The sequence below is a fragment of the Esox lucius genome, chromosome 11, assembly GCF_011004845.1.
Source record: "Esox lucius isolate fEsoLuc1 chromosome 11, fEsoLuc1.pri, whole genome shotgun sequence".
NCBI lineage: Eukaryota > Metazoa > Chordata > Actinopteri > Esociformes > Esocidae > Esox > Esox lucius.
The window spans coordinates 40,716,280-40,742,661 of NC_047579.1; the positions used below are offsets into that span (position 1 = coordinate 40,716,280).

General features: G+C 44.3%; 1 protein-coding gene across 4 annotated transcripts in view; it reads right to left on the reverse strand.

The window, feature by feature from the left end:
- Nucleotides 1-26,382, reverse strand: part of mpp3a (membrane protein, palmitoylated 3a (MAGUK p55 subfamily member 3)) — a 39,211-nt gene that overhangs the window by 4,324 nt on the left and 8,505 nt on the right. The window contains exons 2-18 of one of the 4 annotated variants that reach the window (XM_010874724.3): nt 20,974-21,026; nt 20,476-20,594; nt 20,175-20,252; nt 19,505-19,585; nt 19,070-19,207; nt 18,749-18,830; nt 14,623-14,708; nt 14,216-14,290; nt 12,904-13,100; nt 9,612-9,676; nt 8,417-8,437; nt 6,982-7,023; nt 4,603-4,668; nt 1,178-1,339; nt 751-831; nt 568-661; nt 250-358 (exon numbers count right to left, since the gene is read on the reverse strand). In XM_010874724.3, coding sequence (XP_010873026.1) covers nt 250-358; nt 568-661; nt 751-831; nt 1,178-1,339; nt 4,603-4,668; nt 6,982-7,023; nt 8,417-8,437; nt 9,612-9,676; nt 12,904-13,100; nt 14,216-14,290; nt 14,623-14,708; nt 18,749-18,830; nt 19,070-19,207; nt 19,505-19,585; nt 20,175-20,252; nt 20,476-20,594; nt 20,974-21,010 — 1,533 coding nt within the window. In that variant the 5' untranslated portion in view covers nt 21,011-21,026. Of the gene's footprint in view, nt 1-249; nt 359-567; nt 662-750; nt 832-1,177; nt 1,340-4,602; nt 4,669-6,981; nt 7,024-8,416; nt 8,438-9,611; nt 9,677-12,903; nt 13,101-14,215; nt 14,291-14,622; nt 14,709-18,748; nt 18,831-19,069; nt 19,208-19,504; nt 19,586-20,174; nt 20,253-20,425; nt 20,595-20,973; nt 21,027-26,382 lie in introns of all 4 variants that reach the window. The other 3 variants (XM_020050992.2, XM_010874725.3, XM_010874726.3) reach the window with 3 other exon arrangements.

Genomic DNA, 26,382 nt, shown 5'->3' on the forward strand with positions numbered 1-26,382 from the left:
CACTCAAAACAGTGAAGACACTGTAAACAATCATAGCAATATGTCATCCTGAGATGTCGGCGAGGCCAAAGGCAACCCGCTCCATTCTAATGTGGCTGCCTACCCAGGGATGACTGGAGGAACGTCAGTGGACCCTCCTCGAAAAGGTTGGGATACTGATTGTGAGTGATGGCTCAGACAATGTTGCTCAATACATTGTGACAGAATGGGATGTTCTAGAAAGGGGGGCAGGATGTGTCCTAGACCGACCTCTGGCTGCACGTCCACTATGCACATCTTGTTCTTGGCCTGTACAGAGCGGATGGCCTCTATGCTGGTACCGTACTGGTTCTCCTTGTACTCCCCGTGCTCTATGAACCTGGAGACACAGGGCATAACTATCAGAACCACACAGGGAATATCTATCAGAACCACACAGGAAACAGCTATCAGAACTACACAGGAAATAGCTATCAGAACCACATAGGACACAGCTGTCAGAAACCCCCCCCAAAAAAATTGCTATCAGAACAGTCCTGTAGACCAGAGTCATGCTGACCAGCCATTACAGTTTAAAAGAGAACTCACTTATTGCTCAGGGTGTCTGTGTCAAATGCCTGTTTGGTGACAAAGTGGTACTCCACCCCCTCTTTCTCATGAGGCTTCTTGGGCCTGGTGGTATCTGCAGACACAGTGATGCGTGTGAGTGTTTGAGGGGCGTGGCAGGTCTTAACTGAGGCGTGATGGGTTGTGAAGGAAGGTGTGACTCACGTGGTACTGCCACCGCATAGCGATGTGGGTTCTCCGCTATCACCTTCTGTTTCAGCTCGTTGATACGAGCCCCGAGGGAACCTTAGTATAAGACCAGAGAAAAGGTCGGTCCGACAGAACAGTCACAGGCGAAAACAATCAACACCAGTACAAAAATCTACCCAGTCAGTGTTATAAAACATATCTGCGTCACCTTCAGTTTATGCCTGCTGAATGGTTACTAATTCAATCTGAGTTCTTGGTGTAATGGAGGCACCGTTTGTCGTGCACTTCAATTAATCAACTGACAGCAATTCACTGCTCTGGGAAGAGTTCACAGGCCTACACAAGGGAAGAACTTCTCTGTTCGCAATATTGGCCACTAGGGGGTCCGTGTCATCACAGGGAATGGCTCAACACTTGCATAGCGTTTCTAAACCTGTCTTACCGATCAGGACCACCAGACGGGGTCTCTCGTTGGGCCGGTGCTGGTAACGGGTCACCTCTTCATAGGTGGCGAAGTCTGGGTCAGTGGGGTCGGGGGTCGCCTCCCCCCCAGGGGATCCTGACCGGTCCTTTCGGCTCAGACGGAAACTCCTCCTCAGACCGGCTTTGGCATGACAGGACGGAGAGGAACCGGGTCAAACTGCCATTTATGAGTCATGATTGATTTGACACACAGTCCTACACATGCTGGTACAAAGACAATAAGAAACGTGTTCTCAAAGGCATTTTAGATTAGTTCCTGTAGCCGTTCTCACTCGGCTCAATAGTAGATCTGACGAACACTTTCAAGGCACACCATGAGTTTCAAGTTTCATACCGGGACACAACTTCAGGCTCTCATGCAAAATCACTGCTGTTAAACCCCATCAGTGTGTGTTAGTTCACTGGCTGTAGTTGATTACCATGAGTGCAACCTCTGATGGCCATGCATTGAAACATTGTGTTCATGACCTGCGGCAGGACCGGAGCTGTCATTAGCCAGTGACGGTTTGGAAAGCCTGACCCGTGCTTATCTCTAAGGCAAAACAGGCTGCTAGTAGCATTGTGACACATGGTCTAGGTCTGCCCTTTTAAAAGCGTCTGGGAGACAAATGTCTGGCACACGCACTTGATATCTGATAAAGGGCTTGGTGGCTCTGCTATACCACAGTGAGAAACACTCTGGGATGTGGGAGACAAGCAGACACACGGATGCCATCACGCCTCTCTGAGCTTAAAGTAGACTTGGCTTCACTCGGTGAACAATGGATAGGAACACAGCAACAGCAAAGGGGGGTGTTTCTTGCCATGTCAAGGTAAATTATCGTTCACAGAATTATAAAAATCATATTTTGATGACTATAGCATTCCTCCCAGTTGGTCCCTCAGGCACATAGAGACTTTTTTTTTATTACAAATAATCCAATATTCAGCTCTGTCTCAGTCAGTAATTAGTGTTATCAGCGTCATACAAATTCATGAATGGAAACATTTCGTACCACCATCGCAAAGCTGCATTGCAAGCGGAAAAACTTCTCCATAAACAGTGACAAGTGGTGTTGTTTACCTCAAAGAACATAACGGTGTTGTATTCCTCAAAATAAAGTTAGAATTTCCGCGATACAATTTTCATTTCAAATAAACGGGTACTTCCTGTGTTTACATGTGAATTTTGTTCACAATTGTATCAATCCACGCGTTCGTTCATAAAGAGTAAGTGTATACACAGTACACACTAGGGGAGGGCTGACAATTGACCAGGGGAGGGCTGACAATTGACCAGGGGAGGACTGACTATTGACCAGGGGAGGGCTGACGATTGACAAGGGGAGGACTGACTATTGACAAGGGGAGGACTGACGATTGACAAGGGGAGGACTGACTATTGACAAGGGGAGGACTGACTATTGACTAGGGGAGGGCTGACGATTGACCAGGGGAGGGCTGACAATTGACCAGGGGAGGGCTGAAGCTTAAACAGGTGATGTTTGACAAGGGGAGAGCGGATACTTGACCAGGGGAGGGGTGACGTTTGACCGGGGGAGGGCTGAAGCTTAAACAGGTGATGTTTGACAAGGGGAGAGCGGATACTTGACCAGGGGAGGGGTGACGTTTGACCGGGGGAGGGCTGAAGCTTAAACAGGTGATGTTTGACAAGGGGAGAGCGGATACTTGACCAGGGGAGGGGTGACGTTTGACCGGGGGAGGGATGAAGCTTAAACAGGTGATGTTTGACAAGGGGAGAGCGGATACTTGACCAGGGGAGGGGTGACGTTTGACCGGGGGAGGGCTGAAGCTTAAACAGGTGATGTTTGACAAGGGGAGAGCGAATACTTGACCAGGGGAGGGGTGACGTTTGACCGGGGGAGGGATGAAGCTTAAACAGGTGATGTTTGACAAGGGGAGAGCGGATACTTGACCAGGGGAGGGGTGACGTTTGACCGGGGGAGGGATGAAGCTTAAACAGGTGATGTTTGACAAGGGGAGAGCGGATACTTGACCAGGGGAGGGGTGACGTTTGACCGGGGGAGGGATGAAGCTTAAACAGGTGATGTTTGACAAGGGGAGAGCGGATACTTGACCAGGGGAGGGGTGACGTTTGACCGGGGGAGGGATGAAGCTTAAACAGGTGATGTTTGACAAGGGGAGAGCGGATACTTGACCAGGGGAGGGGTGACGTTTGACTGGGGGAGGGCTGACGACTGAGGAGGAGGAAGAACAGAGTTTCTGGGGAGGAATGATAATGTTCCTAATATGGATGCTGTACTCATCCCTCGCCCAGAATATCGGAGGCAATGCGTACTTATTACACAGCAACCAGAAGTATTCCTTACAATCTGTCTTGTCTCCACAGGTGAACTGGGTAACTTGATGGAATTGTATTCACCTTTAGTTCTCTTCTAAGTGAACGGGGTCCACGATCGTCTGTATGAAAATGTTTCTCACAAAAAATCTAATGTTTTTCCCACAATATGACTCGAGGAAGGCAGAGGTATTGTCCCAATGATCCACGAGCAGGCAGAACAAAGGATGTCCAAAAGTTCTACGTTTATTTAACAAACGCACCAAATAACACAGCATCATCCTGCACAATAACATTCTTGTTGAGCAGGAAAACGAAATGTTTCCATTCATGAATTTGGACGATGCTAATAACTCTAATTACAAACGGGCACAGAGCTGAACAATGGATTGTTTAAAAAATGACTCTATGCCCCTTCAGGAACATCTGTTGGTAAGTGAAATATCATAGAAATATGAATTTTGGATGAACTATCCCTTTCAATTAACCTTCACAGAATTGGAAGAGTCAAACGAACCTTCACAGAATTGGAAGAGAAATTCACCTTATCAGAACTGGAAGGACAATGGTTTTGTTAATAACATGAGTGTAAAATACAAAGGGGGGGCATGCTGCTTTGACACTGGACTACAGGAGTCAGGAAGGACAGAGCAGCCGGACTCTGGAGATCTGAGTGTCCTGGGACAGGTACACACACACACACACACACATACAAGTTTGTCTTTTTATCACTGTGCTGATCTGAGACCTAACATTAACCCAGAACTCCATGTTTCTTCTCCCATAGCCTTAAACCTAACCTGAACCACAATAACATAACTTTTATATGATTCTGATTATGCTTAACCCTAACTGGTAATACCCAAATTCTAACCCAATTGTAAGCCAGAAATCGTATTTTCCTCCGCGGCAACCGATTTGTCAGGTTTTGCTGTTTTCTATGGGCTTCCCGTCCAGACCTATACACATGGATGTGGATCACACAGCACAAACACTGGCACACCGTCAATCTCCAGGTCCATGACTGCCCGTCCCCCTGCCCGCGGACAACGGGGATACCTGAGGGAACAAGCCGGGAACAGTACCTGAATAAAATTCCCAGGAAAACACCTGGCCACAGGATGGCGCCACTGCTTTACACTTAGGAGAGACTGTAACTGGGCGTTAGAGCTGCACAGTCTCCACACCGGGGTGAGACGAACGGATGAACGTGCCCGGTCGGTTCAGTGTGCAATGCTTCAAACGCTGCGCAGCCCACGTGAGGTTTGGGGGTGTGAGGGTTCGGGGGGTGGGGGGGGGGGGTGAGTGGGGGGTGACCCAGCCGCAGCAACGGGCCGCAGGCAAAGCAGGGAGGAGCTTCCAAGCAAGGCTTACTCATAGGAGCAGAACAGAGCTTACTCATAGGAGCAGAGCAGGGCTTACTCATAGGAGCAGAGCAGGGCTTACTCATAGGAGCAGAGCAGGGATTACTCATAGGAGCAGAGCAGGGCTGCTGGCTGGGTTTGAACTCTGCAGAAGTAACGTGAATTGTTGACTTCAGTGTTCAGACCATATAATATGTTATATATATACACTGTATGTATATATATATATATATATATATATATATATATATGTACGTATAGGGTAACACAGGGGAAGCCCCCCCCGTAAAATAAATGTATAATTGTTGACACAGAAACAGAGTTTGGAAAAAATAGTGTATGTGTTATGGCCACACTTAGGGGTAACAAGCTGTACAGGATAATAGCTGACTACAGTTGACAGGTCATTTGATATTTATTAAAATGTGATTTTTTTTGTGCATTCTTATTTTGCTTAGTTAGTGTGGTAAGACGCCCCCTCCCCTAGGTTAAGACGCACCCTCCCCTGTGTTAAGACGCACCCTCCCCTGGGGTAAGACACCCCCTCCCCTGGGGTAAGATGCCCCCTCCCCTGGCCCCCTACTGTTCCCAACTGAAAATTATGACATACAGTTTTAGAGAATTCAGTTTTGTATTTTACTTTTTCCTTACACTCCTTTATGAACAGTTAAATAAGGTCAGGATTTTACATTGTAAAACTACTCTACAACTCTTTTTAGGTAGGCTTACCACAAAATCAATTTGAAAGAATTAGTTAAAATATGTTGATGATACTGCTGATATTTTTTACTTTCTCAAGTTGAGTGGCAGCCAAAAATTATTTTTGAAAAGAAAAGAAGAAACACATTTTATGTGTTTTTAAAAAAAGTATTAGGGTGGGAGCCCAGAGGATATCCCAATGGGTGACTTACCCCATGTTACCCTATAGAGAAAGTATATATAAGGGATAAACAGAGGTTCATTACATTACCTTACAGCAGAGTAACATAGGGAACGGAGCTGTTTATCCAGCTTATACCACAAAATACAAACAACAACACAAACAAATATTTACCTGTAGAAATTATGTGTATATTTATATTTAAAAGTATATTATATGAACAAATGTTCACATCCTTGATAGCTACTACATTATAAAAATAGAAATGTGTGGTTGTTTAACATAGCTTTATTGAGGTGAATGGACTGTTAAGATGTTCTGGGTAAGAGCTTTCTGCTAAATGAATAAAATGTCAGACTAAAGGAAAATACGAAATGCTGATTGATTTGCTGCCACCCAAGTTCTGTCTAGTGTGGAAAGTTTGCTTTGTTTCTTTTGTCTACCACTCGAGGGCAATGCTTGACTGTCAGTCGTGTCAGGTCACTGTTCTGCTGATCATCATAGCAATTTCTGGGATTTGGGTGAGGGATGCTCAAGGTTATATAGGGGTGAAAGAGGTGAGGGAAGAATCGGGTGGGGAGGAGAGGCCAGTGGGAGGGGAGCAGGCTGCTGAGGAGTAAGGGAAAAGCCTGGATGCAAACTGGATTTACCACAATCGGTAGCTTAAGAGTTAAATAAAATGTATAGTGCTCATTAGCAAGCATTATGGGTAGGATGTCCCAGTGTGACTGTTACCCCAGGGAACTGATCATCCCAAGTTGAGGAAATACTCTGAGGGAGAGACTTAGCAGCCGTGTCTAAATATATACTGTTTTAAGCCTTCGTATTTCGCCCCTCTTCAGCTCTTTCGTGATTACACTAATTAGAAAGATTTGTTATCGACACCTGTAGGAGTGAGAAACTAAGCAATTTCCATCTCCTTCATTAATATTCTTCCATGTCTTTCAACACTAATCATTCATCTCCTTCATTAACAGTATTTCAACTCCTTTAGTACTAGTCTCAACTCTCAAATGATATAGGGGCAGCTCAGTGTCCTGTGAGTAACTAACTTCCCTTCAGAATGTCCTCTACCTCCAACCCTACACCCCGGTAACCTCAGCCAGTTCCCCGCTCAAGACAGCCATTCCATCCCCAAAGCAGCCAGCAGGGGGCAACGTCGCGGCAGAGTGCAGACGTGGCAGGCGACAGGAAGTGGAGGGCATGCAGGCGTCTCTCACCTATGTACTGTCCATTGAAGTAGCCTTCACAGTCACAGTCCTCTGTAGGGGGGCAAGCGAGGGAAAAGAGGGGGTGAGCGGAGGGTAAGACACCTGGAGGAAGGATCGATGGTTTGGGGCTGCGGGCTCTGGAGCTTGGCAGGCCAGGATGGTCAGGCAGCAGGCGGGGTGCAGGTGGAGGGCAGGGCACAGAGGGGGTCAGGCAGCCGGCAGGTCAGGAGAGGGTGGTGTCAGCTGGAGCCCACAGCCACCATGGGGGGTGGGGGCATGACAGACGGACACCTCACGGACACAGCAGGCTCTGGGAGAACAGGGCCACTTCTGGAGGCCGTTGGCTGGAACAGGGAGCCGGGCCTCCCCGGCCCATTCACTCAGGGCTGTCTGACAACGAGTAGCTGACAGCTGTGGTGGCTGTCATACAACAACCGGTGCAATTCACAACTGCAGAACCGCTGATTTCAAAATGAAATTAACAAAATGAATACTCTTCGATAGCGACTCACAAACTCCAGATATGCCACAAAAGTGCTGATGATTATATTCTCAAAGCAGGGATAGAGATTAGAACTATGAAGAGCATAAAAAGATGAGATGAGAGGATGAAATGAGAGGAGGAAAGGCGTGGCTGCCGTTTACAATCTGCAAAGCCGCTCATCTGTCTATCTGTCTTTCTGTCTGTCTGCCTTAGCATTACACACCCTTAAATACTACATGACACTGAATACGATCTCATTATAAAATGCTATGTAATGGCTTCTTATATACATTACACTGACAGCAGGGCAAGAGGATTTAAGCCGGGAGCCGAGCAGCACAGGACCCATGAGGGCTCACCCACCCCCACAGAGCACAGACAAACACACACACACACATAAATGCAAGGTCTGAGCGCTTAGATGGCCTCTACTAGAGTAGGATCCATCCTCCTGTCATATTCTTACTAAGCAGTTTCCAAACACACAAATCAAATGGAAGTCATGAGAAATGACTGTAAGTAATACAATAGTACAGAATATAACGTGTCACCAGATCTCCAAATATCAGACTGTGGCTGACGTTGTGAAGTTGATGGTTGTGAGGAGTTATTTCTTAACATTAGAAACCGTAGAGACAGTAGAAACATTACAACTACTGTTACAATACCCTCATTTCCTGATGATGGGGATGTGGACAGAAAGATACAGAGTGACGGAGAAGAAGACACCGAAACAGAGAGACAGAGCGATGAAGAGGTGAGAGACACATTAAGAGACAGAGGAAAAGATAACGAGAAATTAAGATTGAGAAGAGAGAGACAAAGAGAGAGACAGAGAGACAAAGAGAGAGACAGAGAGAGAGAGACAGGCAGAGGGACAAAGAAAGAGAGACAGAGAGAAATGGAGAGAGAGAAGAAGAGAGAGAGTGAGACAGAGGATATCTTCACTGGTTCACCCACCTTTATCACATCCCTGGTCATCTGATGTAAGCAGTGAAAGAAAGTGAGGGAGGAAGAGGAGAAATCTTCGACAGTTACATTTAACACCAGAGGGACAAGTGACAGTGAAACCGTTTAACCATCGTCTCGCCTCTCAACTCTTGCTCTGACATCCACACACTCTAAAATAGAATTAGTCTAGTGGCCAAATCGATGGAGAAAGAACAAGTCTGCCACTTCAGGCTGGACACGGAGAGAGACAGGAACTGTGGATTTCAAAACTATCTTCGTTCTATGATGTCATCAAAGGGTCGCATCTGTGACCCACATTTAAAATGAGAACCTCTAGAGCTTTACTCAGGGCTGGATAATTAATTAGAGAGGGAAAGAGGGGGGTAGAGGGGGAGGGAAAGACACCCCACAGACGTGGCTCTCCCTGGCCAGGTTGGGCTAGCTGTCATGTTGCTAAGCTCTTGTTGTCTCCCGGGGGCTCAGACCTAATCGGATCTCCTGTGGATTATGGACCACAAAGAGCCACCGCTCGCATAAAACACTCACCTGGCCACTTGTACCCACGCAGACTCGACACGCTTACAGCGCGGAGAACAGAGGCGGCGTGAAGGACAGTGCTACCTACACACCCATTTACTTGACTGGAGCGGCTGTCTGTCTGTCACTACAGATACGCCGTGAGCTCACCGGCCAGATGGAGCAGACATGAAAGAGATTAATTCATGTCTCTGTGATCCCTCACTCCCTCCTACCATCCTTCCACAGTCTCTAAACCCCGTCATGCTATTTTTTCTATTTTTCTTTTCTCCTACCTCGGTCTCCCTACTTCTCCCTCCCGGTCACATTGTCTCTTCCCTCTCTTTCACCCTCTCTCTCTCTCTATTTCCATCCTCTCTCTTTGTCCCTCTCCTTCTCTCTTTATCCCTCCTCACTAATGGCTATTTATAAAAGATGCTCGTGACAGCATTGAATAAACCGTGAACAATACTATTTCTGAGGTAGACAATTACCAGTAAAAAGGTCAGTAAATGGCAACAAAAACCCAGCCATCTGTTAAATGGAAAACCATAATAGGGAAGCACTACTTCAAAGAGGATTCAATTTGATATTGGCTAAAAGAGCCAAAGTGTAGGTATATGTAAAGACACGAGTCAGAAGATCGAGAGGAATATCATGAAACCGAAAGAAAAGCGGTGAAACTTACAGGTAGCCGTTTTAGGGGATCTAGGGTTCGGGAGTGAGCCCACTTTTATCCGGTAGGCCAGCCGCCTGAGAAAATAGAGGGTAGGGAAAAAATATAAAAATGGAGAGATACAGAGAGTAAGGAAAATTAGAGCATGAGGGGCCGACAGGGTGAGCGAGACACAGAAACAGAGAGGGACAGACAGCCAGAAATAGAGAGAAACAGACAGAGAGAGACAGAAAGAGAAACAGATAGACAGAGACAGCACCCATATCATACAAACTGGGTGCTTTGAATCCTGAATCCTGATTGGCTTATGGTATACTGTATAAGACCGTAGACCATGGGAATGACATCACATCTCTTATTACTGCTCTGACTACCTTGGCAACGGGGTTTATAAGAGCATTAATGCATCTCGGCAGTTTGTAATATTTTGCCAGTATCCCACGGCTAAGTACTGTGTCCAGGCACTCCGCACTATATGGGCCATAGACCACACCCCCTTGAGTCTTATTGCCTAAATAACTAGCGCCTCCTACTGGTTGTCAGTTACAGGAGCAGAGTCAGTGAAAAAGATGTGTTTCTTTGTTCAGGCTCCCTCCCCATGTTTGGCCCACCATGATTGTGTGTGTGTGTGTGTGTGTGAGTGTGTGTGGGTGTGTTTCAGTCTCTGCATGTGTGTGTGAGAGTGAGTGTGAGTGTGTGTGTGTGAGTGTATGCGTGAGTGTGTTTCAGTCTCTGCGTGTGTGAGTATGTGGGTGTTTGTGTGTGTGTGAGTGTATGTGTGTGAATGTGTGTGTGTGTGAGTGTGTTTCAGACTTCATGTGTATATGTGAGTGTGTGTTCCGCTCAGCTGGGATGACTGCAGTGGTGGGGGGGCTGTGTCCTGGGGTTGGGGTGTGGTGGTACCCACATGTCTACAAATTCATGATGATAACAACGCACACGTTTCCGTATAGATATCTGCATACAGATCGATAACGCTCTTAAAGCGACTTCATTTAAAACCTGGTCTGAACCCTCAGAGGGAGAATAGGAATATGAAACAGCCCCAGGACAGCTCCTGCAGGGCTGCTACATAGCTGGCTAATGTCCAGTTTCTGACATTCAACTTCACAGTCTGGGACTTCTCCAAATAACAAAGGTTTCAGTCTGGTACCAACAGATTTAACCTAACATTCTGGGCTGGATGTGTAATATGTTTTTATGTGCATAATCTATAAGGAGAATCACTATCAAACCTCAGGTAACCAGGAATGTCTGAATTTGAAAATGATTGTGATGACATGAGACACATAGCAGCCAAAAATCCAAGAATGTATCTTTAGTTCTAATTTCTGTATACTCAACAGAAAGACTTTTGGTTTAACACAACACAGCAGCAACCAGGGACAGAACAGATTCTTCACATTATTGGCTCAGGGATTTGAACTAGCAACATTTTGGTTACTGATCAGATGTTCCAACCACTAGGCTAACATGCTCGCACAGCGTATATGTTTAAACAAGAAACCAGGCAAGCCTAGTTCAGCCGGCCCGCAATAAAAATGTCCCTCCCTGGATTAGAAAAACTGTGTTTTTAACCACGACACCATGGAGCTATACATCATTAGATCATGGTATAGCATTTCAGCATTAGATCATTAACATCACACAGAGTTTAAACATGTCGCTAGACACCATTTAGCATTGTGTTAAACTGACAAATGTTTACCTCCACCACATATAGCATACAGTGAGTATTTGATCCCCTGCTGATGTTTGGCAACTAGTACCTTCAACTCCCTCCACAGAATTTCTATGGGATTAAGGTCTGGAGACTGGCTAGGCCACACCAGGACCTTAATGTGCTTCTTCTTGAGCCACTTCTTTGTTGCCTTGGCTGTGTGTTTTGGGTCATTGTCATGCTGGAATACCCATCCACAACCCATTTTCAATGCCCTGGCTGAGGGAAGGAGGTTCTCATCCGAGATTTGACGGTACATGGCCCCGTCCATCGTCCCTTTGATGCGGGGAAGTTGCCCTGTCCCCTTAGCAGAAAAACACCCCCAAAGCATAATGTTTCCACCTCCATGTTTGACGGTGGGGATGGTGTTCTTGGGGTCTTAGGCAACATTCCTCCTCCTCAAAACACGGCGAGTTGAGCTGATGCCAAAGAGATCGATTTTGGTCTCATCTGACCACAACACTTTCACCCAGTTCTCCTCTGAATCATTCAGATGTTCAATGGCAAACTTCAGACAGGCCTATACATGTGGTTTCTTGAGCAGGGGGACCTTGCGGGCGCTGCAGGATTTCAGTCTTTCACGGCGTAGTGTGTTACCAATTGTTTTCTTGGTGACTCTGGTCCCAACTGCCTTGAGAAAATTGACAAGATCCTCCTGTGTAGTTCTGGGCTGATTGCTCACCATTGTCATGATCATTGCAACACCACGAGGTGAGATCTTGCATGGAGCCCCAGACCAAGGGAGATTGACAGTTCTTTTGTGTTTCTTCCATTTGCGAATAATCGCACCAACTGTTGTCACCTTCACCAAGCTGCTTGGCAATGGTCCTCTAGCCCATTCCAGCCTTGTGTAGGTCTACAATCTTGTACCTGACATCCTTGGACAGCTCTTTGGTCTTGGCCATGGTGGAGAGTTTGGAATCTGATTGATTGATTGCTTCTGTGGACAGGTGTCTTTTATACAGGTAACAAGCTGAGATTAGGAGCACTCCCTTTAAGATCAGCAGGGGCATAACAAATTTTTTCCCCTCACTGTATACAAACTGTGTGGCTTTTTCCACTGGTTGTTTTAACAGCTTATTAGCCATTCATGAATGACATTACTACAATAACTATCAATATAGGTGACAATAACTGACTTTTACATCAAGTGAAAAGACAAGAGTATTGTGTAGCCAGCAAGGTTTTTGTCTTTCCTGAACAAATCCTAATACATAATTCGAAAATCCACCAGAAATAATAAGAGTAAACTGTTTTATTTTAGGCTTCCTATAACGTAGCTACTGAAGGCTGTAGCCAGCAAAGTGTTTGTCTATCCTGAACAATTCTAAGGAATAATGTGTTTTGATTGGGAAAGGAGTCAAACACAGGACCTGTTGTTTTGTAGTCCGCGTCTCCAACCACTACGCTACTTAACAAAGGTCGGTCTGTTGGTCGGTCGGTCAGTCAGTCAGTGACATTTGCTCTTCTAGGCCGGCACCGCTTACGCAGTCCAGCAAAAAACACCATCATAAAAGGTATAGAAAACTCTTCTTGAGCTAAGAGAAAATACATGCCCTTTGACCCCTGAGACTGTAGCCTCACCTCTCCTGGAAGAGTTTGGAGGGGATGAGTCCAGCGCGGAGGTTGCTGTCACCCACCCGTTTTGCCTGCCACCAGGTGGGGTCGTCCTGGGTTACCACCTGCAAGATGTCACCTCGTTTGAAAGGAAGACCCGCCTCCTGGCAGGGCGTGGCCTTGTCCTCTGCTGGGATGTAGTCAAACATGGCCCTCATGTAGACCTGTGAAACCACACACACACACACACAAAACCAAATGACAGAATTAGAAAACGTCGCATAGAATTCAGAATCAGAATTCTCCATGGGTATTGACAATATGTGTCATGTGAACATACCAACTCTGCCCATCTTGGCACACTTTGACTTAATCTGCCATTGACTGTCCAGAAACCATGTGGTCGTAACCCAGGGTCTGTTCTGAGCGTGGCCAGTCTGTCGTGTCTGTACTGAGCGTGGCCAATCTGTGGTGTCTGTACTGAGCGTGGCCAGACTGTGGTGTCTGTACTGAGCGTGGCCAGACTGTGGTGTCTGTACTGAGCGTGGCCAGACTGTGGTGTCTGTACTGAGCGTGGCCAGACTATCTTGTGTCTGTACTCAAGGATGGGCAGTATTTATGGTACATATAATAGTGTGCTACTTTCAGCCTATGTTACGTTTTCATCGGTTGTGCACGAAAATATAATAATACAGTGTTTCAGTGTTGTACAACATTGCATTAGAATGCCACAATATGGTGTAACTTATGAAATGCACACACGTGTGCCTTATTGTCATTAACAACGTTGTGCCGCAGCAGGTTGTCAACCCATCCACAACGGTTTGTGTGTTGTAGCTCACATCACGCTGACCCTGAACATTAAATTGTTGTTACTTTAAAACAAACCTTTGTCTGGGTGATCACAGGGATGTGTGAATATTTGATCTGTTAAATGGTTGCACATGTCAGATTTATCGCATGACTCATTAGGCAGGGATAGATCAAATAGGACAATAGATGGAAGGATTGCAAAGTGATTTCATGCTCCCTTGTAAAATGTTTTTAGAAAACAAAAATACAGTATTTTATTTCAATAGTTTTATTGTGATACTTAAAATTAAGGACACCACAGCGTGCCCAGGCTGGGGTGTCTGTTCTGAGCGTGACCAGACTGTGGTTTCTGTACTGAGCGTGCCCAGACTGCTATCTGTATTGAGCATGCCCAGACTGTGGTGTCTGTGCTGAGTGTTCCCAGACTGTGGTGTCTGTACTGAGCGTGCTCAGACTGTGGTGTCTGTACTGAGCATGCTCAGACTGCTGTCTGTATTGAGCGTGACCAGACTGTGGTGTCCCTCACCTTGCTCTCCTTCAGATGGTCCTCCTCTTTTATAGCTGGGATTATCTTCAGGGTGATGGAGCCTTGAGACTGGGACTGAATCACACACAGACAAACGTGTTGACCACAGCAAACCAACAGTGCTTGTGGAGCCATCAGCATAATGCAATTCACAATTATGGATATGAGGTAGTGTGGTGTATGGCCAGTATACCATGGCTGGACATAGCTCTTAGCTGTGGTATAATGTGAACACATCACAAATGCCTGAGATGCCTGAAATGCTATTATAAACCGGTTATCCAGACAATTAGAACGGTAAGATGTGATGTCATGTCCATGGGATGGATCTCATATATGCTGGCTTTCAGTCAGTAAGCTTGTTTGGGTGTTCGTACCACCCCGCTAAAAGTTTCCCACGGCCTTACCAGAAGCTGACTGATCTCATCAGGTCTCTTGTGGATGATGGAGATGCCGTTGACTTCCCGCAGCTCATCCCCCACATGGACCAGCCCTTCACAGAGAGGGAATGGTGTGAGAAGAAATGACCGGACCCGGAGCGGAGTCCCACATAGCAGGCTATTCACTAAGTGCACTACATCTGACCACTCATCTGAAGAAAGGGTTTGTCAGGGAAATTTCTTACACTGATGGGTTCTTTCTGATTAAAGGACTGAGTCCCCATGTTTAGATAAGTAAAGGAATGTAGGTAGAGTGGGGTCTGGTGTTTGTCTCAGGGAGACATCCTTGAACAGCATCCTTGACCGGCACTAGTGGATTAGTTACTCGTAAATGAATTAATCTGTATAACACTTTTAGGGTCTATCCTTGGGTGTCCAGACATTGTGACTCCTAAAAGGTTGAAAAGGATTACCATGTGAATGTGTTTTATTGACATACATATTACCACTCCCCTTTTTACTCTTCTTTAAATGCTGATGCTTGTCCTGTTTTACTTTAGAGATTATTCATTGTTACTTTGTAACCTGTGTATTCTCTCCTTGCAAGAATAAACTGATTATTGTGCAAATTGAGTTTTCCTCTGTCTTACCTACCATTTTCGTAAATAGTTTGGACTTTAGAAATTGCCTTCACAGGTTCCTAACAGGTTATTTGGCTATTCCTGTGCGCTAACCCTCTGAACAAAAACCTTAATGAAACCTTTCTGTTAAGAGCCTGTAAAGCTGCCTAAATACTGGACTACATAGGGAAAAGGAAGTAGAAAAATAGGATTTAGGAAATAGGAAATCATTCTACTTCACACCCTGCACAGCAACATATAAGTTGAAGGGGTTCTTTGCAGTTATATGAGTTATATCAGTTTAATGGGGTACTATGTCAGTTATATCAGTACTGTTTCAGATATATCAGTACTATATTAGTTATTATCAGTACTATGTCAGTTATATCAGTACTGTATTAGTTATTATTAATACTGTGTCAGTTATATCAGTACTGTATTAGTTATTATTAATACTGTGTCAGTTATATCAGTACTGTATTAGTTATTATTAATACTGTGTCAGTTATATCAGTACTGTATTAGTTATTATTAATACTGTGTCAGTTATATCAGTACTATCTAGACAACAGGGCTTGTGTCAGTATTGCATAAGTTATATCTATACTGTATTAGTTATTATCAGTGTCAGTTATATCAGTACTGTATTAGTTATTATTAATACTGTGTCAGTTATATCAGTACTATCTAGACAACAGGGCTTGTGTCAGTATTGCATAAGTTATATCTATACTGTATTAGTTATTATCAGTGTCAGTTATATCTATACTGTATTAGTTATTATCAGTACTGTGTCAGTTAAACCAGAACTATGTTAGTTATTATCAGAACTGTGTCAGTTATATCAGTACTATTTGATTATATCTTTTCATGTGACAACACTGAAGAAATGACACTTTGCTACAATGTAAAGTAATGAGTGTACAGTTTGTATAACAGTGTAAATTAGCTGTCCCCTCAAAATAACACAACACACAGCTATTAATGTCTAAACCGCTGGCAACATAAGTGAGTACACCCCTAAGTGAAAATGTCCAAATTAGGCCCAAAGTGTCAATATTTTATGTGGCCACCATTAGAAGAGTACTCCAGTGGCAACCTGTGAAGCTTATGGTGAACTCCATGCCCAAGAAGTTTAAGGCAGTGCTGGAAAATAATGGTGGCCACATAAAATATTGACACTTTGGGCCCAATTTGGACATTTTCACCTCAGGGTGTACTTACTTTTGTTGCCAGCGGTTTAGACATTAATAGCTGTGTGTTGTGTTATTTTGAGGGGACTGCAAATTTACACTGTTATACAAGCTGTACACTCACTACTTTACATTGTAGCAAAGTGTCATTTCTTCAGTGATGTCACATGAAAAGATATAATCAAATATTTGCAAAAATGTGAGGGGTGTACTCACTTTTGTGAGACACTGTCTATCTATACTGTATCATTTATTATCAATACTGTGTCAGTAATATCTATACTGTATCAGTTATTATCAGTACTGTGTCAGTAATATCTATACTGTATCAGTTATTATCAGTACTGTGTCAGTAATATCTATACTGTATTAGTTATTATCAGTACTGTGTCAGATATATAAGTACTATATTAGTTATTATCAGTACCATGTCAGTTATATCAGTACTGTATTAGTTATTATCAGTACTGTCCGTTATATCAGTACTGTATTACTTATTATCAGTACTGTCAGTTATATCAGTACTGTATTAGTTATTATCAGTACTGTGTCAGCTATATCTATACTGTATCAGTTATTTGGGGTTTAAGGCCGGATGTCTCTGTAAAGCACTTTGTGACAACTGCTGTTGTAAAAAGGGCTTTATAAAATACATTTGATTAATTGATTGATGGTTATTATCAGTACTGTGTCAGTTATATCCATACTGTATTAGTTATTATCAGTGTCAGTTATATCTATACTGTATTAGTTATTATCAGTACTGTGACAGTTATATCTATGCTGTATTAGTTATTATCAGTACTGTGTCAGTTATATCTATACTGTATTAGTTATTATCAGTACTGTGTCAGTTATATCAGTACTGGATGCTATGTGAGCAGACAGGAACACATCATATAAAAACCCAGACAGAATTCCTCCCCTTTTCTATGATTTGAAGAGCGTTCACATACCCTCGACCAAGCCCACAAGGAAGCCTTGGAAGTTATTCATTCTTATGATACACACCCATTGTATCCAAATATCCCTCATCAGCCACATAATCACACACCAGATGCCCTCGTCAGCCTATGCAGTATTATAAACCAGGTGGTTCGAATCCTGATTGCTGATTTTCTGATAGCTGTGCGTATATGACTTTACATCATGTTTTATGTTCTAACTCATAAGAGTAATAAAGCATATCTGTGATATATTGCCACTGTTCCACTGCTTAGCTCTCTGCACCAGGCACTCCGTGATCTTACCACACCCATTTTACTGTATAAGTACTGATGATTGTTCTGTGTTACTTTAGAGATGCCTCACAGTTTATTTTGTAATACGTGACTCCTCTCTCCTTGCAAGTACATAAAAACTGCTAATTGTGCCAATAGAATTTTGTCTCTATACTTCCTAAAAGAGTTCTACTCGATGGAATTGCCATCACATTTTCAGTGAGTGTGTGTCTGTGTGGTTGACTCACCACATTATGTAAATCCTAATTTGTATCTCTGTCTGCCTGCCTGTCTATCTGCCTGTCTCTCTGTCTGTCTGTCTATTTGTCAGTCTGTCTATTTGTCTGTCTCTCTGTTCGTCAAACTTGTTCTCATCTCTGAGCCATCTCAGTATCATTATAGGAGAAGATTCCCTGCTGTGATTTTCCACATTCACTGACATCCTCCACTATACTTAAGCAATAAGGGGTTGTGGTATATTGCCAGTACCTCACAGCTAAGGGCTGTTCTCTTAGGCAGGATGCATCACGGAGTGCCTGGTGCAGAGAGCTTAGCAGTGGAACAGTGGCAATATATCACAGAGATGCTTTATTACTCTTATGAGTTAGAACATAAAACATGATGTAAAGTCATACCCACAGCTATCAGAAAATCAGCAATCAGGATTCGAACCACCTGGTTTATAATACTGCATAGGCTGACATTTATAATCAGACATCAACTTATGTATGTATAGGTACATCTGGCTGTATTATTGATCAATTCCCAGACACAAGGAGGCAGGATGAATCAGAGTGGGTTTGGATCAGACACAAGGAGGCAGGATGAATCAGAGTGGGTTTGGATCAGACACAAGGAGGCAGGATGAATCAGAGTGGGTTTGGATCAGACACAAGGAGGCAGGATGAATCAGAGTGGGTTTGGATCAGACACAAGGAGGCAGGATGAATCAGAGTGGGTTTGGATCAGACACAAGGAGGCAGGATGAATCAGAGTGGGTTTTGAATCAGATACACGGAAGCAGGATGAATCAGGGTGGGTATGAATTAGACACAAGGAGACAGGATGAATCAGAATGGGTTTGAATCAGACACAAAGAGACATGACAGGAATCACTCACCACTTCGGTCTGCAGCCCCGCCCCTCATGATGCGAGCCACGATCACCGACCCTGTGGACTCATCCCGTCTGATAGTGGCCCCCTGGAATACAACAAGTTCAGAGACTTTCTACATCCATAAACTTTTCATCCTTTATTGCCGTTTCATGTCATCAGTCCACCGAAGCTTCAAGATCAATGTAAATTCACTGATAGTAACAGGTGGTGACTATTTCATGTAAACAAATGTTTGCCACCTCCAATCAAAACCACAAGTACAAAACCTGGTTGCTGCAAGATTATTTGAGTCCGCCAACACTCCGTGTTGTCACTGGGACTCACCAGTGGCTCCTTGTTCTTCACCAATCTGACAATCTTCACGGACTCCTCATCCAGCTCATCCTCGAAGTCGTCAGGCAGTGGGGGAAGCACAGGGTCAAAGTTTTTCTGGGCCACCGTGTCATGAACTGACAGAACTGCCTGATAGGATATGGAGGAGGAAGATTTGTGTCTTTGTTCAACAAGTGCTTCCAGTCATGGGGTTAACTCACAGATATCCAATAAAACAGAGTCACTTGGAACACTCTCTGTGTCTTTGCCTTTATGAGTCCAGTAGAGGACTGACCGCTCCTCAGAGCCAAGTTCCTGTCTAGGTTTCATTCAAGGTTCCTTCCCTTGATGTGTTCTTTAGCTTGGATATCTGTATAATAGTTTGGTGACAGCTGCTGTTTTAAAGAGGGCTTCATTAAAACCACTTTGATTGATTGATTTGTTTACCTTTAGATGGGGTGACGTCAACAGCTGTAGGAGCTCCTTCTCCTCAACACTCATTGGTCCACTCTGCAGCTCCTCTGCGACCTGCCAAACCAAACGCAGTGGCTGGTCACACCATGACCTCTGAACCTGTGTATCCAGCAGTGTCAGCTTGGGACATTTATCACGCAATGTTATCCAGAGCAACAAGTCAGTGAACCACCATGCTCCATCGAGCAACATGGGACTTAAGCAATGGTATAGCATATTGTAATGTAGAAATCAGAGAAACATCGAAATTTAACAGTGTAGAATTTCACAGGTGTCGCCTGAAGCAGCAATCAACAAAATCTACACACACACATTACTACACACAAACACACACACACATGAATACACACACACATACACACAGAAGAGAATACATAGCCAGGAGCCATGGAGTCAGCATTTTTCCTCTTACTAACTGGCATGAGGAGAGTGAGGTGAGGCAGGATGTGGAGTCTCATTAGTGTTTGGATGAGTCAGCACTTTCAGCCACGACTCATTTCCATACTGTCACTCCACGGCTCCTCTCGGCTTGCTCCTCCTTCCGTCCTAACTAACACACCTGGACCGACTTCCCTGGAAGGGGACTTTGGACCCTGGCCGGGTGCATGCTTGTGTGTGCCTGTGGCGGCGCTGCTGAACTTACATCCTCGGCCAGTGAAGCTGCACTGTGAAGGACAGGGGTGGGACTCTGGCGCTCGTACTGCCTCAGCTTCTCGTGGATCTGCAACAGCCAATCGGAAGAGAGGGCAGAGACCTCACACACCAAGATATTGGTGATGAAACATACATACACACACACACACATACAATAATCCTAAGAACAGATCGTAGCCGTGGTATATCGGCCATATACCTCACACACTTACAGTATACTGCATTGCTAAGGGTTCTTACTAAAGTGAGACACACATGAACCCCTATCCTCAACTTGGTCTCATCTGCACCTTCATGAGGTAGCCGAGGCTCTTCTCACTGAAGATGTCTTTGAGAAAGACCATGTCCTCCTTGTGATTGGCATCTGGCCGCAGCTGGGATGTCAGCAGAGCCAGAGTCTCGTGCAGGCCTGCATAGAGGAGGGGGGAGGGAGAACCGGGTCCTCAGAAGGGACAGAGAAAACCTGAGATTCTGCAGAATCTTAATTTGAAACAGTTGTCTACAGCAGGAAGGTAATAGCAACAGGAAACGGGAATTACTATGTTGACTAGAATAACTGGATTTGTTTTTTTTACGAGTTAAAACATCCTGCAGATTCATTTTCTGTAAGATAAAGTAGAAAATGTCTTACTGAAAATCACAAACTTAAAAACATAAACTGGTCACTATAATACACAGCAGATTTGAAATATGCTTTGAAGGAAAGTTCTCCTTGGATTGGTTGATCACATTAAGAGACTGTATGTTTGATGCAGAAAGGCAGCAGCAGCTGAGGATTTTCCTCTCACCTGTGCCTGCGGAGAGGACCGGCATGGCTTCTTTCATGGGTCAGCAAGAAGGCCTGGCCAAAACAAAAGAAAATGGACTATTATGGACTATTATTCACATAGTTCCTTTACGTGTCCTCTTCTTTCACACTTTGTTGTTCATAACGAAGATGTCAGTGGGCTAGGGGTGATTCAGGGGCATAGCAGACAGTTTTAGGTTAGCCTGAAAGTATTGCATGGTGTGTGTGTGTGTGTGTAGCAGATGTGCTTTGATCTGGAGTGTGGTTAATGAGGCCAGTATATCATTCCATCCACACACAGCTTTGCGCATCCTTTGCATTAACTAGCCAAGGCCTCACCTTGATCTGTGTGCGTGTGTTTCTGTGTGTTAACGAGATACTGTAGAGATGTAAGTTACTGTAATGTGATCCACTCTCAATCTGGACACTACTCATGCTGTAAGCACCATGCCCATTGTCTATCTGTCTGTCCACAACCAGCAACACAATCACATCCATAAAACTCCTGTTTCCTGTTAGGCGTGGGAGTATAGCAGCATACTCTTTAAAATGGCCGTTTCAACCAACAATCAGTCCCCATAGAGCTGGCCAGTCTGTTGGCAGGGAGACTTACAATGTGTGTCCTGGATGAAGAAAAATATATTTTCAAAACCAAAAAGTGTCCTTCTAAAAAATATAAAATGCTCAACAGTGATAAAGGCACTGTCCTCCATCCGAAAAATATATTAAAACCTATTGTGGCCTTTCTTCTCAGAATTCTGAGTAGTCACAAAAAATCTAGTCCAAATCTGTTTCCTTCTTCTCCTTAAGCGGTAACCCAGGGATATGGTGTGGTAACCCAGGGATATGGTGTGGTAACCCACAGATATGGTGTGGTAACCCAGGGATATGTTGAGGTAACCCAGGGATATGTTAAGGTAACCCAGGGATAGGTTGAGGTAACCCAGGGATAGGTTGAGGTAACCCAGGGATATGTTGAGGTAACCCAGGAATAGGTTGAGGTAACCCCTGGAAATGGTGAGGAAACCCAGGGACATGATGTGGTAACCCAGGGATATGGTGTGGTAACCCACAGATATGGTGTGGTAACCCAGGGATATGTTGAGGTAACCCAGGGATATGTTAAGGTAACCCAGGGATAGGTTGAGGTAACCCAGGGATAGGTTGAGGTAACCCAGGGATATGTTGAGGTAACCCAGGAATAGGTTGAGGTAACCCCTGGAAATGGTGAGGAAACCCAGGGACATGATGTGGTAACCCAGGGATATGTTGAGGTAACCCAGGGATATGTTGAGGTAACCCAGGGATATGTTAAGGTAACCCAGGGATAGGTTGAGGTAACCCAGGGATAGGTTGAGGTAACCCAGGGATATGGTGTGGTAAACCAGGGATATGGTGTGGTAACCCAGGGATATGTTGAGGTAACCCAGGGATATGTTGAGGTAACCCAGGGATAGGTTGAGGTAAGTGTTAGTTGTGGGAGAGATGGCTGCTCAGCCTGGCTCAGGTGAGGTGCTGGAAATAGAAATGTGTTTTATTTCTGAAACAGGGCTGTCGCTGTTGACCAGCAGAAAACAGTAGATGTTGCCTGCAGGATGATATGTCATGGCACAGTCTACAACAAGAGGACCATCTTGCTGGTGAATTCAGTGTACTCAGCTGGGACCGCAGCGCTTTTCCCCCGACTGTCTGAAAAGGTCTTAACGTAATGGACAGAGAGCAACCTCACACCAGGTCTGGGGATCAATACCCCTGTCACTCCTCTTTATACTCCCCATCCCTCATCAGCCTGCAGGGGCAGGACCTGTGGCGTTTAAACCCCAGACAGTCACTCCGCACCCTGCAGCCTCATAATCTACTGCATGTCCCAAATGGCACTCTGGCAGTGACATATTGTAGACTGTGGGAGTCATAGTGTCAGTATATTGTAGACTATGGGAGTCATAGTGCCAGTAAATTATTGACTGTGGGAGTCATAGTTTCAGTATATTATAGACTGTGGGAGTCATAGTGTCAGTATATTATTGACTGTGGGAGTCATAGTTTCAGTATATTATAAACCACGGGAGTCATAGTGTCAGCATATTGTAGACTATGGGAGTCATAAAGTCAGTGTATTGTAGATGTTGGGAGTCATAGTGTCAATATATTGTAGACTATGGGAGTCATAAAGTCAGTATATTGTAGACTGTGGGAGTCATAATGTCAGTATATTGTAGACTGTGGGAGTCATAATGTCAGTATATTGTAGACTGTGGGAGTCATAGTGTCAGTATATTATTGACTGTGGGAGTCATAATGTCAGTATATTATTGACTGTGGGAGTCATAATGTCAGTATATTGTAGACTGTGGGAGTCATAGTGTCAGTATATTATTGACTGTGGGAGTCATAGTGTCAGTATATTGTAGACTATGGGAGTCATAGTGTCAGTTTATTATTGACTGTGGGAGTCATAGTGTCAGTTTATTATAGACTGCGGGAGTCATAGTGTCAGTGCATTTCCCTCAGCTCTTGGATCTTCCTAATATTTGCAACCAAGGTCTGATCAATCCAATACACAGTAACTGAGACAAACATCTACAGAACTGCTAAAACCATATCCTGAGTAAATGTCATGTTGGCTTCTTAAAGAACGACAGACCATGGATTCACCCTGTTCAGCCTAATTGAAGAACAAACACAGCAAACATCTTGTGGTGATATATATAAAAAATAAAATTACATACTAATTAAAAGCCATGTTTGGGGGAAAATCCCAAATTACTAAGTCAACAATTAATATTGGCAATGAATCGAGATTTCATTCCTCAGGGCAGGAGGTTTAGAACGGGAAAACACATCACTAATCTGTCCCAATTATTATGGTGCTCGGAAATATAAGGACTATGTATAAAAAGTGTTGTCATTCATAAACGGTGACACCACTTTGTACACAAAACCCCTTTAATAAAAGTTCAGAGTCAGTATCTTAAGTTAATAGCAATTGTCTGATTACAAATCCAACATGTCCTAATATAGAAGCAAAATAAGTAAAAATTCTTCACTGTCCCAATAATTCTGGAGGGGCCTGTGTTACCCACTGATCACACTGATCCTCAAAGAATTTGGAAACACAACAAACATGAACAAACTGTTATGTTTGGCAAAATGATGCAATGTTCAATTACAACTGTAACATTTCTGACCTGTTGAAATGGGCAAACAGTGGAGCATAAACAACATGGTTGACATCTATAATGTATCTTTTTACATTCCCTTGAAATGTATACGTTCATTGTTTGAACATTGTGACAACACTGTGACCTAGCTAATGATGTAACATTTAAAATGTCTTTATCTATTTGAAACTTTTGTGTGTACTTAAGAAAAAGGAAGAAAGGAAAGAGAGAGGAAAGGAAAGAGGAGAAGGAAAAGAGGGATAGAGGGAAAGGCAGGAGGTTATGAAGAGAGTGAGATAGGAGAGGAGAGAGTGAGATATGAGAGGAGAGAGTGAGATAGGAGAGGAGAGAGTGAGATAGGAGAGGAGAGAGTGAGATATGAGAGGAGAGATTGAAATATGAGAGGTGAGAGTGAGATAGGAGAGGAGAGAGTGAGATAGGGGAGGAGATAGTGAGATATGAGAGGAGAGAGTGAGATAGGAGAGGAGAGAGTGAGATAGGAGAGGAGAGAGTGAGATAGGAGAGGAGAGAGTGAGATAGGAGAGGAGAGGAGAGAGTGAGACATGAGAGGAGAGAGTGAGATAGGAGAGGAGAGAGTGAAATAGGAGAGGACACGGTTAAAAGAGCAAGAGTTGGAACGCGTCACACTGCCCTCTGGACGCTCCTGAAACAGCCTAATGTGTCCATGTGCTACTGGCCAACTTCAACATCTTTTCAGGCTGAAGTGGAGCTTCCTCTTTTCCTATAGACACTTATATAGTCATCTGGTTGATGTGTTTACTGCTTCATATGGAAGAGCTGCATTAAGCTCTGCATGCACAACAACTAGTGAGGGGGAGAAGACTTCCTGCTGAATACTGGCACAACAACTAGTGAGGGGAGAGGACTTCCTGCTGAATACTGGCACAACAACTAGTGAGGGGGAGAAGACTTCCTGCTGAATACTGGCACAACAACTAGTGAGGGGAGAGGACTTCCTGCTGAATACTGGCACAATAACTAGTGAGGGGAGAGGACTTCCTGTTGAACACTGGCACAATAACTAGTGAGGGGACAGGACTTCCTGTTGAACACTGGCACAATAACTAGTGAGGGGACAGGACTTCCTGTTGAACACTGGCACAATAACTAGTGAAAGGGAGAGGACTTCCTGTTGAACACTGACACAATTACTAGTGAGGGGGAGAGGACTTCCTGCTGAATACTGGCACAATAACTAGTGAGGGGGAGAGGACTTCCTGCTGAACACTGGCATAATAACTAGTGAGGGGGAGAGGACTTCCTGTTGAACAGTGGCATAATAACTAATGAGGGGGAGAGGACTTCCTGTTGAACACTGGCACAATCACTAGTGAGGGGGAGAGGACTTCCTGTTGAACACTGGCACAATAACTAGTGAGGGGGAGAGGACTTCCTGCTGAACGCTGGCATAATAGCTAGTGAGGGGGAGAGGACTTCCTGCTGAACACTGGCACAATAACTAGTGAAAGGGAGAGGACTTCCTGCTTAACACTGGTACAATAACTAGTGAGGGGAAGAGGACTTCCTGTTGAACACTAGCACAATTACTAGTGAGGGGGGTATGACTTCCTGTTGAACACTGGCACGATAACTAGTGAGGGGGAGATTACTTCCTGCTGAACACTGGCACAATAACTAATGAGGGGGAGAGGACTTCCTGTTGAACACTGGCACAATAACTAGTGAGGGGGAGAGGACTTCCTGCTGAACGCAGATACAGCAACACTGTACAATGGTGGTTTAGTAAGACTGTATTCTACTATCAGGTAAGGTGTGTTTCAGATCCTACCCCCCCCCCGACATGCAGCGGAGGTAATTACAGCAGAGGGGAGAATGAGGAGCGGAGGAAAGGACGGGGGAGGGGATTCTTGTTCTGTAGATCTTGTGATAATGTGTCCCTCTATTCCTGGATCGCAACACATAGGGTAGAACGCTTTCACTAACAAGCTGAAGGCAAAACAAAAAGTATGAACGCATGATTTCTTCAAATACACCAGAATGAAAGGAGGAAACAAACTAATTGAAGCCACATGTACTGTCTTGAAAAAGCATAGGAGGATGACTTTCTTGGAAACACAACAAAATGTAGTATGTATACTAAAGGCCACCTTGTGACCAAACCCAGCATTAAACTACACAGCATGGTCATTCTTTAACATGTATTCTGTTGTCTGTGTCTATATTCTATGTCTACATCCTATGTCTACATCCCATATCTGTGTCTATAT